Here is a 12,759-nt window from a genome sequence, read left to right on the forward strand (position 1 = left end):
TAAGACCATAAAACTTGAACTGTCATATCTTTCAGGAAGATTATATTTCTTCTGAACTATCAAAAGAGATGACAGATGCAAGCTCCTTAATAGAAAGAAATAAAGAATGGAAAGAAATTTACCGAAACTACAATTGCAGGAAAAAAAGGATGCAAAAGATATCCCTTTGAAACCAAGAGTTAACATATTTATACTATTTCACAGTCAGCTGGGGGCTTTGAGTCTAGAAGGAGCTGCCAGTGGAAAGAAATCTCAGGAGTTTAATTACCGACCAGAATAATGACACAAGTAATCTGATGTATCATGTTGGAGACAGGAATCCACAAGTTATTTCTTATGAAGAAAATCCTAGATTTTTTTTATTAGAGTCATCAAAAGTACATAAATAATAAAAAAGACTGTCTACCACACAGCTGAAATGTTAGCATTTTTTGCAGAACGATTTTAGGAATTTGTTTTCTGTCAAAACAAATTACTGCAAATAGCAGGGACCACCAAATGTTTTCTGAATCTTTCAAGAGAAGAATAAAAGCCATTTGCTTATTTTGCCAAGTCATGCCTATTTTTCTGTAAGCCTCAGCCAAACCACTCCCTGGACCCTGTTGTGCTCAGGGTTGGCATGGAAGCGCCACAGAGCTTCATGGCTACAAGGCTGGGCCATGGAATTCCACCAGGAATGAGGTGGAAGCACTAGTTTTTGCTGTGAAGAAATGTCAGGAAAACTCTGATGTATTTTCCTCAGTTTCATGAAGAGTAAGGATCTAAAAATAGCGTTTCCTTCATCAGACACATGAAATCTGCTGTGGCTTATTGAACCTGGGAATAGTTTAAGACAAACAAACTGAAATTCAGGGTGACAGTAGTAAAATTCAGACATAGATTCCAGAGTGTCCTTGTGGTTCCTGCTGGCCAAACTCTTACCTAGTGAGTGTGACCATTTTCTTGTAGTTAGTGAATTCTATTTAATTCTCTCAGCCACCGCAGTCACCTTTAAATACAGCAGAACAAAAAAAATAATAATAACAATAAGGCTTTAAATATTCTCCTTAAATATCACAAAAAAAGACACAGTCTCAGAGGCATAACTGTCTATCGGATGATAAATATGTTTTCAAAGCAGAGAGAGCAAAACAACCAGCTGCAATTGGCTGGGGCTCTGTTCCAGTACTGGGGTCACTGGGCTGGAGCACAGGTTTGGGAGCTTTATCTGACCTGTCTGATCTCATGTACTGAGTGTGACAGTCACAGTTGATTTCCACCTCTGACTCCTTAGCAGCTCATATGTTTGCAGCCCATTGCTGGGGCCTCTATCCCCCTGTGGGACCAAACACAGCAGACATGGTTAGTTAACTGATCCTTTAATCTACTCTGCACAATACATTAGAGAGAGATGAACACAGCTCACAGTCTAAATGAAGCTGGAAAAGGGGGAGTAAATCATGGAGCAGATATTTATGCAATGGATAATCAGTCCTGTGGAGTAAATGCCTCCCTCCATTTCACCCAAACAGTTATGCTGATCCTTTTTTGTCTAGAACCCAGATGTTGTCTTCATGGGTCACTGCAGATGCTCACCATTTCCACAGACCTTTTGAGCAAAATGGAGAACTTCAAAGTGAAATATTTCAGATGCTTTGTATGGAACTGGGTGGAAAACAGCAGGGCGTGATCAGTCATCAGCATTTTTCATACACTCCTCCATCATTTTGTATGAGCTCATGTGCAGATTTGGCCTTGCTTTTCAGTCTGAGGGATCTTAACAGAGAATATATGTTTCAGGGGAGGATCAGGGAAGAATTTGGCTCGCAGAGCTGTTGTTAATGAGGTTTCAGAGGCCACTGTGCCTGAAAGAGGCGTAGATGTGCCCAGGATAATCCATTAGCCACCAGAAATCAGCCTTGGTTCTTGAGAAAAGTAAAAAGAAAGTCCTTGAATACTTTTGATATCTCATTAATTTTAACAGTTTTGTCATCAGTTTATTTCTGGATCCTGCCAAATGAAGTTTCATCGGGTGCTGGAGCAGTTTGCACCAGGAAAATGGCATTTTGCCTCTGCGGCTAGAGCCAAGAACACTATGTAAAACCCCAGAACTTTTCATGTTTTATGAAGCCAGATGAGAAGGATTAAATCCATTGCTTTGTACTTTCACTTTCTTTCTCTTAAAAATGACCTCCTAAGCTCCCAGAAGACAGCACCCCTCTGTAACTGACATCTGAACTAAAGCACAGCTGTGTGGGAATGGGGACTTCACATTCTGTGCAGTCAGAAAACAAGAATTGAAAAGCATTCAGTAGTTCTCATTTAGTTCTTGCTAGCTGATCAAGTAGAAAGCTATTATTGTCCCTGTTTGTCCTGATAAATTCTTTGGGTTCCCACCAACACACTTCAGAGGGCCTCAGATCACCCTGATAGCATAGAAATCTGCAGATCTGTAGAACCTACAGTCTTTGCTCAGACTGCCAAGGGATCTGGACTAATTGGGTGATTAGGTTGATCTGGGACAAAAAAAATCATGCATAACTTTGGCACTTTTTGCCCAAACCTACTTCTAGTTCTATGCATGCACACTAATATGATTTTTTTTAATTATTACCTCATTCTTCTCAAATGCTTATGGACAAAGTAGATTGGCCAGTATTTGTAACAGACCTTATGGAACCTATTTTTTATTCAGATTTATTCCCTAATTTAATGACAATGAAGTAATGAACACAACACAGAAACTAGCAACCTTGAGATTTTTGTATCTTAATCAGTGGTTGGCTGCAGGATGAACATTAAATTACATTCCTTGGAGATTATGCCTAACAGGAATGCGGTTTGGGTGATTGGTTCAAGGTGGCGTCATTTCAGAACAGTTATGTGATCTAAGGCACTAATTTAGAAAAATGAACCTGCAGTAATTGCATGAAAACAAATAACTGCTCTTGGCTTAGCTGTATCAAATTGATCATAGGATATATTAATTTTCTACATGGATAATTCTTGCTCTTTTTTAAATTCAGCCAGCTCCCTCATAGCCTCTCTGCCCAGTCTTTCAAGCCTTTGCATGTGCTTTTTCTTCACTCACAGTGAGTGAGTTAACTCACAGTTAATTTTGTGAGTTGCTTCTGCCCATTTATTATGAGCTTAATTACATACAAACATTGTTTCTGAGTGATTGTTAAGTGACCCTAAATATACCTTATATTTCTAAAAAGCTACTATGCCTTTGCATAAATATATGCATTAAGAAATATAGTCAGTTCCTTCAACTGTGTACTGTGATTGTTATGGCAGCAAAAATTGAAGAACATTAGAACTCTCTCAGGTCAGCATATTTTTTCCCTCTCAAATATAAGTTAGCCACCTGGCACATCTTTTGCTATCTCTATATTTTCCACTGCCTGGGTAGAGATCCTCTGTCCTGCATCTGTACAAAATTCTGAGATTGAGTCTCTCTTAAAGCTGCTTCATTCTGCATCAGTGATTGTGTATGCATTGAGGTCAGGCCTTGAGCATCTCACGGTAGACCGCCAGTCTCAGACCTCTCAGACCGCCTGAGGAGCTTACCTTTCATTTTCTCTCTCCAGTCCAGTGGACATTTGATTATTTGACACCAGTTAAACATGGTAATCCCAGGGATTCCCAGTCTGGGAGTCCAAGAAGGAAGGTTCTTCTGCACTGTCTCTAAGTTACTGAACCACACTGTGGTTATGTCAGTATGATACCTCAAACATCCAGGTTGGGAGAAATCTGTTAAAATGCACCATAACTCCCTTCTTGGGGAAACAAGGCATAGCCTAGTTCTCATCCCAACATGGAGCTGGGACAACTTGCGTCAAGATCTGAGAGCTAGGAGATTCTAGCAGAGCTCATAGTTGAGACACAGCATAGGTTCCTCAAGAACTTGGGATCAGATCTGGACCTGAGCTGTGAACTGCAGAGCATTGTCTAGATTTAAAACTTCCTGCAAGTCAGGGCTGTCTTGAGTTTATTTTTTTCTGATGGTAGATGTATAAGCAAGTTGTGAAGTATGCATTTGATAGTTTAGATCAAATTGTCTTTAATGAAGATAAGATAGAGTCTAGTACACTGAAAACATTACAGAATGAACCAAATGATTACAGTGTAGCTAAGCATTTAGATTTCAATGCTTGAGCGAATAGGATCTTGCACTTTAATTAGCATGTAACACAACAAGTTGACCCACTGTAATAATGTTTGTAAGCAACTTGCTGCTCAAGGTAAGAGTATCAGCACCTGCTTTGTGGAGAACTGTCTCAACAGCTGTGTGCACACAGCTGTGTATCCTTCTAGGTGCATGTAGAAAACATTCACATATGTCATTTCTTTTGCAGGTGGTGAAATCCAATCCCTCTGAAGAAAGTCCTCACATAACAATGCCATTGTCAAGGCACTATACACTGGGGAAATATATCAGCACTCAAAGCAAGCCATCACAACTGCAGGACTATGCAACAAATTCTCAGTCCCCGTATCATGTCCGGGGTCCAATAAATCAAGTTTATTCTGAAATCCTTCTCAGCAGACTCTGTGCAAGGAAAAGGGAGCTTCTCAGCAAATAACTTCTCTTGGATGAAGCACTGGGACTAGAGACATGCCACTACCCGTGTGAATCTAAGGACCATGGTGAATTTATGACACGCTTCCTTGAATTGTTGCACACATACCAACAGAGTTGAAGACATGTGACATTTTTCCTAAAACTTTATGAAATCAAGATGTGCCCTGGCAGATCTGTGGTTTGGAAATGGAAGATGGAGAAATGCAAAAGAGAGAAGAGGGAAGGTTACTTGAACTGTTGCCAAGTGCTAGAACAGCTGTAGCTCAAGCAACTGTGTATTAATGATAGTAAAGAGAGAGAAATATATACACTTGAAGTATTTGGAAAGGACTGCTTTAGGTCTTCAGCAGTATCTAGTTTTCTATTTACAGAGTCAGTGTAATATTTTAATGTATTTAGAAACCGCTTACATTCCATTTTAAAGTGTTTTATTTTATGTGGATGTGTTCTCTTTCAATATCAATCTTTTCTATTTTGACACTTGGTTTACAGAGTTTGAAAAAGTCTATTAGCATTTTGCTGAGGACACCAACTTTTGAACTCTAGCTTTTTTAGTAAAACCACACCCCATTTTGCTATCTCAGATGGAACACAAGAGATATCTACGCTATTTTTTGCATGTTCTAATGTAGAAATTGGTTACTTAGACTTGAGACTGATTATAACTTTCTTGATGTCACATGTAAATATAGTGAATACCTTAATATAACCTTATTTATGGTCCCAGTTTAGGAGAGTAATCATGTTCAGTAAGACTGTTTAGCATGTGCTTAAGTGTCTGCTTTGGCCTATAAGCCAAACAAGTATTCTCCTGCATGGAGGTGCCCTTTTTTAATGATTTTTTTTAATAAAATAATTGCCAATGTATAAAGCTAGTACCATAAGCAAACGAAAAATTCCCTTTGCGAGCACACACAAGAACTTCATCTGTTTTTTAATTTATCATGAGAAGGCATACATGATGTGGTGGAAGCTCTGCATCTCATGCTTGGCAGGGGCAGAACCTCTCCAAACAAGTTTCATGCTGTAGCCCAGCTGTATCACCAATGCTTCAACACCTACTCTGGGTAAAACCCCAGGAAGAGGGTGTCTGTCTGCTGATCCCCAGCCACAATGTTGGTAGCACTCTTATTCCCAGCTGTGATGGGAAACCAAGTATGGCAAAGGCTCAACAGTAGGGTGATGAACTAATGGCTATAGAGAGTAAACCCCCCTGAACATACTAACCCCACCAATTATTTTTGTGTTTGGTCTCCCAGCCTGTTTAGCATTTTCTATTGCAGTGTGCAGGCCATGTCATGTCAGGGAAAGGCTGCACAGTCCCCATCAGCACTGTGGCTGTAGCTAACTCTGACTACCTGACTGTGAACAAATACTTTTTAAAAATCTGATAAAACTAGGTCCTGATGTGCTTTGACATAATCTTAAATGACTTAAGAGGAAGCAGTGTGGCTTTGTACAGTTAAAAAGCACCAGGAACAGTTAAAAAGAAGAAAAAACAAAAACAAAAAGAACACTTCAAGAATAAAAATCCAGTTCAGCTGTCAGGGAGTTATCATTCAAGTCTGCACTCTCCCACCCCATGCACTGGAGAGGGGAGTCAGAACCAGGAAAGTCTGAGTCTAGTGGAGGATCCACAGAGCTCTGTGGCATGCTTCCCCCTACACAACTTTTTATCCAACCCTCCGCTGGCTTCTACTGTCTTTGGGAAAGGAAGAGGCAAGCAATGTCAGTGAAGAAATGAATTACAGTGCAGAACCAATCACTATCTTATTAGCCTTAGTAGTACAAAGAAAGGCTGCCCTATATAGAAGAAGGACTAGAAATTCGTGACATCACATCTAGGATTTGTCAAAGATCCTTAAATCCAACACAGTCTGTATCCCCATCTCAAGTATTGTGAATTCTTGCTCCTTCGGATAAGATAGTGGGGATATGATGGGAAATAGCTGTGCAGTTTGATTCAGATCCCTAAATTAGGAGTCTGGCTTCCCTAGATGGTCAGAGATCCTCAAAAAGAGGATCAGGCATAGCTAAACTAGGAGACATCACTCTATATTGACAAAGCTCCTGATTTAGACAATGACATTACATTCAGTAAGACAGTGTGACTATCTCCTTTTCTCTATAATACACTGCTGTTGTGCTTACAGTGAATGTCCCTGAACTTCTGTATAAGGTTTTCCCTGACATGGAGCTTTACATGAAAGAGAGGTAAGAAACTGTACCTAAATACTGAAAATGTCAGCATTTGGTTATGAGCAGTATGGTTATCTGAGGAATATAACTGTATGCAAATGATGTAATATACAATCTTGGGGTCTGGAACTCTAGCATAACCTTAAAGTTGAAGGATTTAATATCATGCCATTAATATCAGCACATGCAAATTCCAGCCAGATGTCTTTGTTATTAAGATGATCAAGGATAGGTGTATTACAGTTCTGTTTTTGTTAAGTTTTTTAGCTCATTTAAATCCACATGCTGTTGCTGTTATTTTCTGTACTCAAATGTTCTTAAGACATGGACCAGGTTTTTATGATTTTTTTTTTTAAGTCAAAGACTATTGCTAAAGCATCAGCTATAATGATGAAAAGGAAAGCGCTGACTTTGTTATATTGTAGCTGATATTGGCAAATGTGCAATTCATCACTTCCAGTTTCATCACAAAGATGGTTTACATGTGCTGTACACCCAGATGTCTTAATGTTGTTCAAATCTTAACGTTATTTCAAATGTAGCAAGTTGAAATTTTCCTTTACACTTTCTACTTTTAGTTATTCATGTGTGTTTGTGTGTGTGTGTGTGTGTGTGTGTGTGTGTGTACAAGCCATTGGTACAATCTGCAGACTGATCGTTATTTAAATGCACCCTTTGAATAATTATTTTCCATCACTATATATGATCTGTGTAGTCTTAGGACTAAACAAAGGGAATGCAGACTAAATCTAAGGTAGCAAAGCACATTTTTCATTATTTAACTTTAAAGTTATATCTAGCATCTATTGCTATGTGAAAGAAGAGACAGATTAAATCACATGGAAGTATCACTTGTTCATACAAATTTAGATTTTCAGACTAAGACAATAAAAGAATTACTATGCTTGAATTCTAGTGAAAGCATGTGTTATTATTAATGTTTTACTCTAGAATTATCACATCTTCTATGACATTTTGCCTGAATAAGCATTATAGTATTCCTATTACATTAGAATTGATAGATAATTTAGGGTTTTTTTTCTGTGTATTTACCTTTGTCTCACTACTTGCCATTAAAATAGCAAAGGACCTAACTGTCAAGATCAGTTCCATCTCCTGATACAGCCATGAATTGCCCTAGAATTGGTGGAAGGATTGAAATAATCAGCCTGGGCAACAAGCTTCAACAAATTTTGCTTAATTCAGAAAAATTTGCTTAATTTGCTTATCAGCATGTGAAGTTTAGAATGGAATCGGGGTTGCTTTAAACTACAGGTAGCAAGTCTGAAACTGTGCTGCCAAAAATAAATACCCTTACATAGAGAGCAGTAATCTCAGCTTTTATTGCATCCCAGCAACTTTAGGTAAAGCTGTAACATGATGGGTCAGTGTCCAATGAGTTATAACTCGTTGTTGTGTCTCATATTACTCTATAGATGCTGCACAGAGATTTGAATGTCATCCTTGCAGTGTCGATGGCCTTTGTGATCAAGTCCATCCTTGACTGGATCTTTAGAATATCTTTAGAATAGCTGGCAATAATAAAAAAGATTTCCCTATTTGTAGAGAAATGTCTTGGCAGCTTTGTCATCAGAGATGCTGCGTTTTAAATAGCCTTATTTGACAAGGAACTGAAAGAATGAGCTATGAATACTATTTTTACACCTAGTATTCATTTGAAAATGTTAATCTTTAGAATAGTCTCTTTCATATCACTAAATAGAAGACTTTTACTTTATTTTTCTATTCTCTGACATACTAAAAGGACATCAAAGTCAATTTATTTGTTTAGTGGGTGGGGCATTGGGGCATGCAATTACCTTAAGGTTGAAATAACCACTAATAGTTATGCTTCTGTTGCTATGCTGAACCAAAGAGAATGCTTTGAAGAAGCAGGTATGTATGATATTAGGTTGACTGCAGTCCAGGGATCTTTCAGATTACTTTTTTAGACTAAAGCAATTTTTTTAGAAGTGCAGTGAGCTGTCTGGCATAGAGTCAAACTCCTAAACAAGCCCCTGTAGGCTCACATGAAAAATATATAGTCTTACCTTTTTGTTTGCCTGCTAACCTTGCATCTGGCTTATTTTACCGTGATGTTACGACTATATGTACCTGCTGTACTCCACATCACCCTTCCTCTCAGATAACCTGAGAAGTTTTTGCTTTGTCTAAGAAGCAAATTCTGGGAATCTGAGAGGTGATTGTTGCAAATATAGGGTGAATCTTCAAAATATCAATATTAACATCTTTGAGTTTTTGTCAATTCCAAGAGCAAAAAAAATCTACTGAGTGTGGTGGGGGTAAAGCAAGTCTCTTTTCTAGGACAATGATCTTTTCTGATGGATTTAAAACAGCAGTGTTGTGGCAAGCACTTAGTGTGCACAAGCACTTAGCACTTCAAGGCATTTGAGGCATTTGCCTTTTTCAAGCCAAATTCCACTGCCACCTTTACCTGTGTAAATCTTCAAAACATCAGAACAGTCAATGTATAATGCAAGCATCCCTAAACTCATATACTGGTACTGATCCTGCAGCATTTACTGGTACCTTCACACTATCCATCAAGGGAAAAAGCCTTATCTGCACAGTAAAAAGATGCTACACATCTTAGCCTTTTTAGCACATAGTTCAGTGGTAGTGAAAATAGGGTTGTCAGTCTAGGCCAGTATCCAGAGCAAAGTGCTCTAGAAAACTACTCAAGTCATTGACTTGAGTGGGCTAGAGTTCATGCTTCCTCCTCATCGCTGCTGTGCTCCCAGCACCTTGCCCGCTATACCTCACTTTGCTCTGCAGACATACTCCTAAGCAGGGAGCTATCCCATTCACTTCTCTCAAGCTCCATTTTCCTTCACTCACTCTGTGAGGAGAGGAAGAAAGAAGGTGCTTGTGACTCTGCTGTAAAGGCAAAAGGAGAAGAGCAGGGGTCCTGCGGGACCAGTTTCTATCATAATGGACTTCTTTCTCCAGATTCATTCATCTGGCTGCTTGGACAGCTTCCAGTCAGCTGTGGGCAGCCCTTCCTGCAATCCTTCAGGCATGTTCAATAGCCTTGGCAAGATATATCTTGTAAGTAGTCCTGGACTGAAGATAAAGTGTATGTTCAAACAAAATCTGGACCGAGGTCTTTGTGAAACACAGCACCTGCTCAGCTCAGCATCTCCTTGATTTGCAGTAGAATTGAATTGTTCTAATGAGGAACAGAATTCAGTCCCTTCCATTTGAATTTCAGATGTCAGGGCTTTTTCCAAAGGTTTGACAATGTTTTTCCCACTGCTTGTTTGCATGAAATATAGGCAGGAATGCTCTCTGCATGTTCCTGCGTAACATATGCCTCATTATGGGCATGAATCTCCCATGGTGGGTGGTGTTTTCAATACTGTAATTTTTAGGTTTATGTTGAGCAGCGATAGGCAACACAGCTAAAACAGCCAGCATCCAGCCCAACGACTGCAAGCACTGTCTGCCCCAGTGCTTTGTCAGGATGTTAACAAGATTCTAGGTGAGGACAAGACTGCAGAGCCAAAAACCTTGAGTGAGGAATCAAAATGCCTCAGCTGCCTCCTGGCAAAGTTAGAGCAGTTGCGAAAAGCTCACTACATATCAAGTGGCTGTGGTACAGATCAATGAAAGCTGTCAGGAGCTCTTTAAAGTCAATAAATTCTATGGGATATTGCCAGGGTTTGAAGACCAGATCTGTATTTGGCAGAGTTTCTCACTTACCATGTTCTGAAAATATCTTTTATCTTTTCATTTGTACTTATCATTATCAACTTCCATATTTCCTTTGTGATTCACTGGGCTTAAGGAGCTTAGAGTAATATTTCTGCTCTGCCTGATATGACTGTGCAGCCTCCCCAGATGGTATTCAAATTGTCTTATAGTCACTAGATCACAGAAGTTTTATTATTTCTGCAGGGATTTTTTTGCTTTACTTCCAGATGTCAGCTCTAAAGATTCTGTATATTTACAGTTAATCATCTATGGTTTTAGTCATAATAGGTTTTAATGCCTCCAACATATTCAAAGTAACCTGCTGATCCCTATTTATCCTATCAAGATGCCAAACATTTTGAACCTTGAAAACCTGACCTTGCAAGTCGTTAAACAATGCAGCACCCAGCATGATCAAGTCCACAACTGTTTTCCGTTAAAAATAATCAGATTCACATCTTTATACATAACAATGTGATGATGACTCCTACTGAAATTTTTATTAGCGTTATTACAATTTCAACATGATTTGTACTGACTGATAGCTTTTTTTCTCATCTCAGGGCCTTTGCTGAGCTCTCTTCAGACAAATGGTATCTATTAGCTACTGTAAAATCCTATTTTCTCATCCTTTGTGCAGTCTTCCACAGTTATTGTAAAATACATACATACAAGGGGTTTTACTGCTGATAGTAAAAAGTTAAATTATATCAGGTCTTAATACTCCACCCATTGTTGGTCCCTAAATTCCACATTGTGTCATTTTTGTGCAGTAAAAAAGGAGTCAGGGCCAAGTAACCTTGTAATGCTTGCTGCCTGCATGGTTTCTCACTCTCCAGGACAGTTGAGCACTGAAGCCCTTGGTGGAGCTATCAAAATAGCATACCTTCAGCTATGAAAAGCATACGACAGGGCTTGCAGACATACTCAAAACATGCCTACTGAGTCAGGTTCAGCCCGTAAAACAAGAATGACAGCTTCTAGAGACTATCTATTTTCAGGCATCAGGACCTGGATTCCTCCTCCCTAATTCTAGACGTTTAATTGAGGCATCTTAATTATGAGTGTGGTCACACTAGGCTCCTTTGTAGTCAGTGCAGAAAGACCAAGAGCTGGATTATTCTCTGGCAGTGTACTGCTTTCTACCATACTGCTTATTTTAGGAACCTAAAGTAACACTTAGAAGCCTCTGATAGGTGCCTAAAGTTTTCAGAGATGAATCTAAGCTCAATAGAGGAGTGGCTGTTGCATTCACCCAGCATGTAGAAGATGCATTTTCACTTCCCCACTCTGCTCGTTCGGACCAGGAATTTGACCACAACCCCACCACCACTGGCGGCATGGTCCAGATTCTCAACATCTGCTCCTGGAACTGCCTGATCATTTAATAATGCACTAGACCAGAGAGAAAACAACCTTGAGGATGATTCTATAACCTGGTGAGTAAAACTTTCAATGGTAATATGGGATACACAGATTCAAGATCCTGCTCCATATTTGGAAAAATGAAGAACAAATCTTATTTTGCATTACAAGGGGGTTGATGTCTCTCTTTCCATGAGATACGCCAGCCTGGCAGGCACTTAAATCCAGAAAAGAATCTCTGGTTTAGAAGTCTGATCAGAGATAGATACATGATTAGTGTCTGGGAGCTCCAATTTTAAGCATTTACTTCTGTCCTGGAATTGTATGGAGAGCCTAAGTATCTAACTTAGAGTTATTGACTCTACCATGGGGTAAAAGCATCTGATAGTTGGGTGTTAAAAACCTGAGCCTAACACCTTGGTCATACATGCCATTTTTGCTCTATGAAGAGTTTACTGCTCTGAGCATCTACACAATGCCCCTGTCTCTCCCACTTCACACAAACACACATAGACACACACACACTCACCAGAAATTACTGCCCCATTACTTTGTAGATATAGCTGTTCACGTTGGTCTCTTAGTCAATTCAGTCAAAGTGATGTAGGCTAGAAAAACAGCTCTAGAATTTAGTGCGTAAACTAACCTGGGTCATTTCAGATGGTTTGGGTGGGGAGCTATTACATAGCAGCCATTACAGTAGGCAAGTGGTAGCATCTCTGAAGGCACAGGTGGGGAAAGGAAAATAACAAGGAGCTGGAGGTAGGATGGAGCTGACCATCTCTCCACAAGTTAGCTTCAGACAGAAACAGCATCTGTCCCCAACAAAGACATCTTCATGGATTTGTCTTACAGTTCCTGGGGTTATAATGCCTGGCTCCAAAGAAATATCCATAAATTAGTATGTATAAATA

General features: G+C 39.4%; 1 protein-coding gene across 1 annotated transcript in view; it reads left to right on the forward strand.

The window, feature by feature from the left end:
* CPED1 (cadherin like and PC-esterase domain containing 1) overlaps positions 1–7,328 on the forward strand; it is a 156,702-nt gene extending 149,374 nt beyond the window's left edge. Inside the window, exon 23 of the mRNA XM_013956493.2 lies at positions 4,341–7,328. Coding sequence (XP_013811947.2) covers positions 4,341–4,568 — 228 coding nt within the window. The 3' untranslated portion in view covers positions 4,569–7,328. The remainder of the gene's footprint in view (positions 1–4,340) is intronic.
* Positions 7,329–12,759: the final 5,431 nt, after the last annotated feature.

Source organism: Apteryx mantelli, chromosome 1 (assembly GCF_036417845.1).
Source record: "Apteryx mantelli isolate bAptMan1 chromosome 1, bAptMan1.hap1, whole genome shotgun sequence".
In the NCBI taxonomy this organism is placed as follows: domain Eukaryota; kingdom Metazoa; phylum Chordata; class Aves; order Apterygiformes; family Apterygidae; genus Apteryx; species Apteryx mantelli.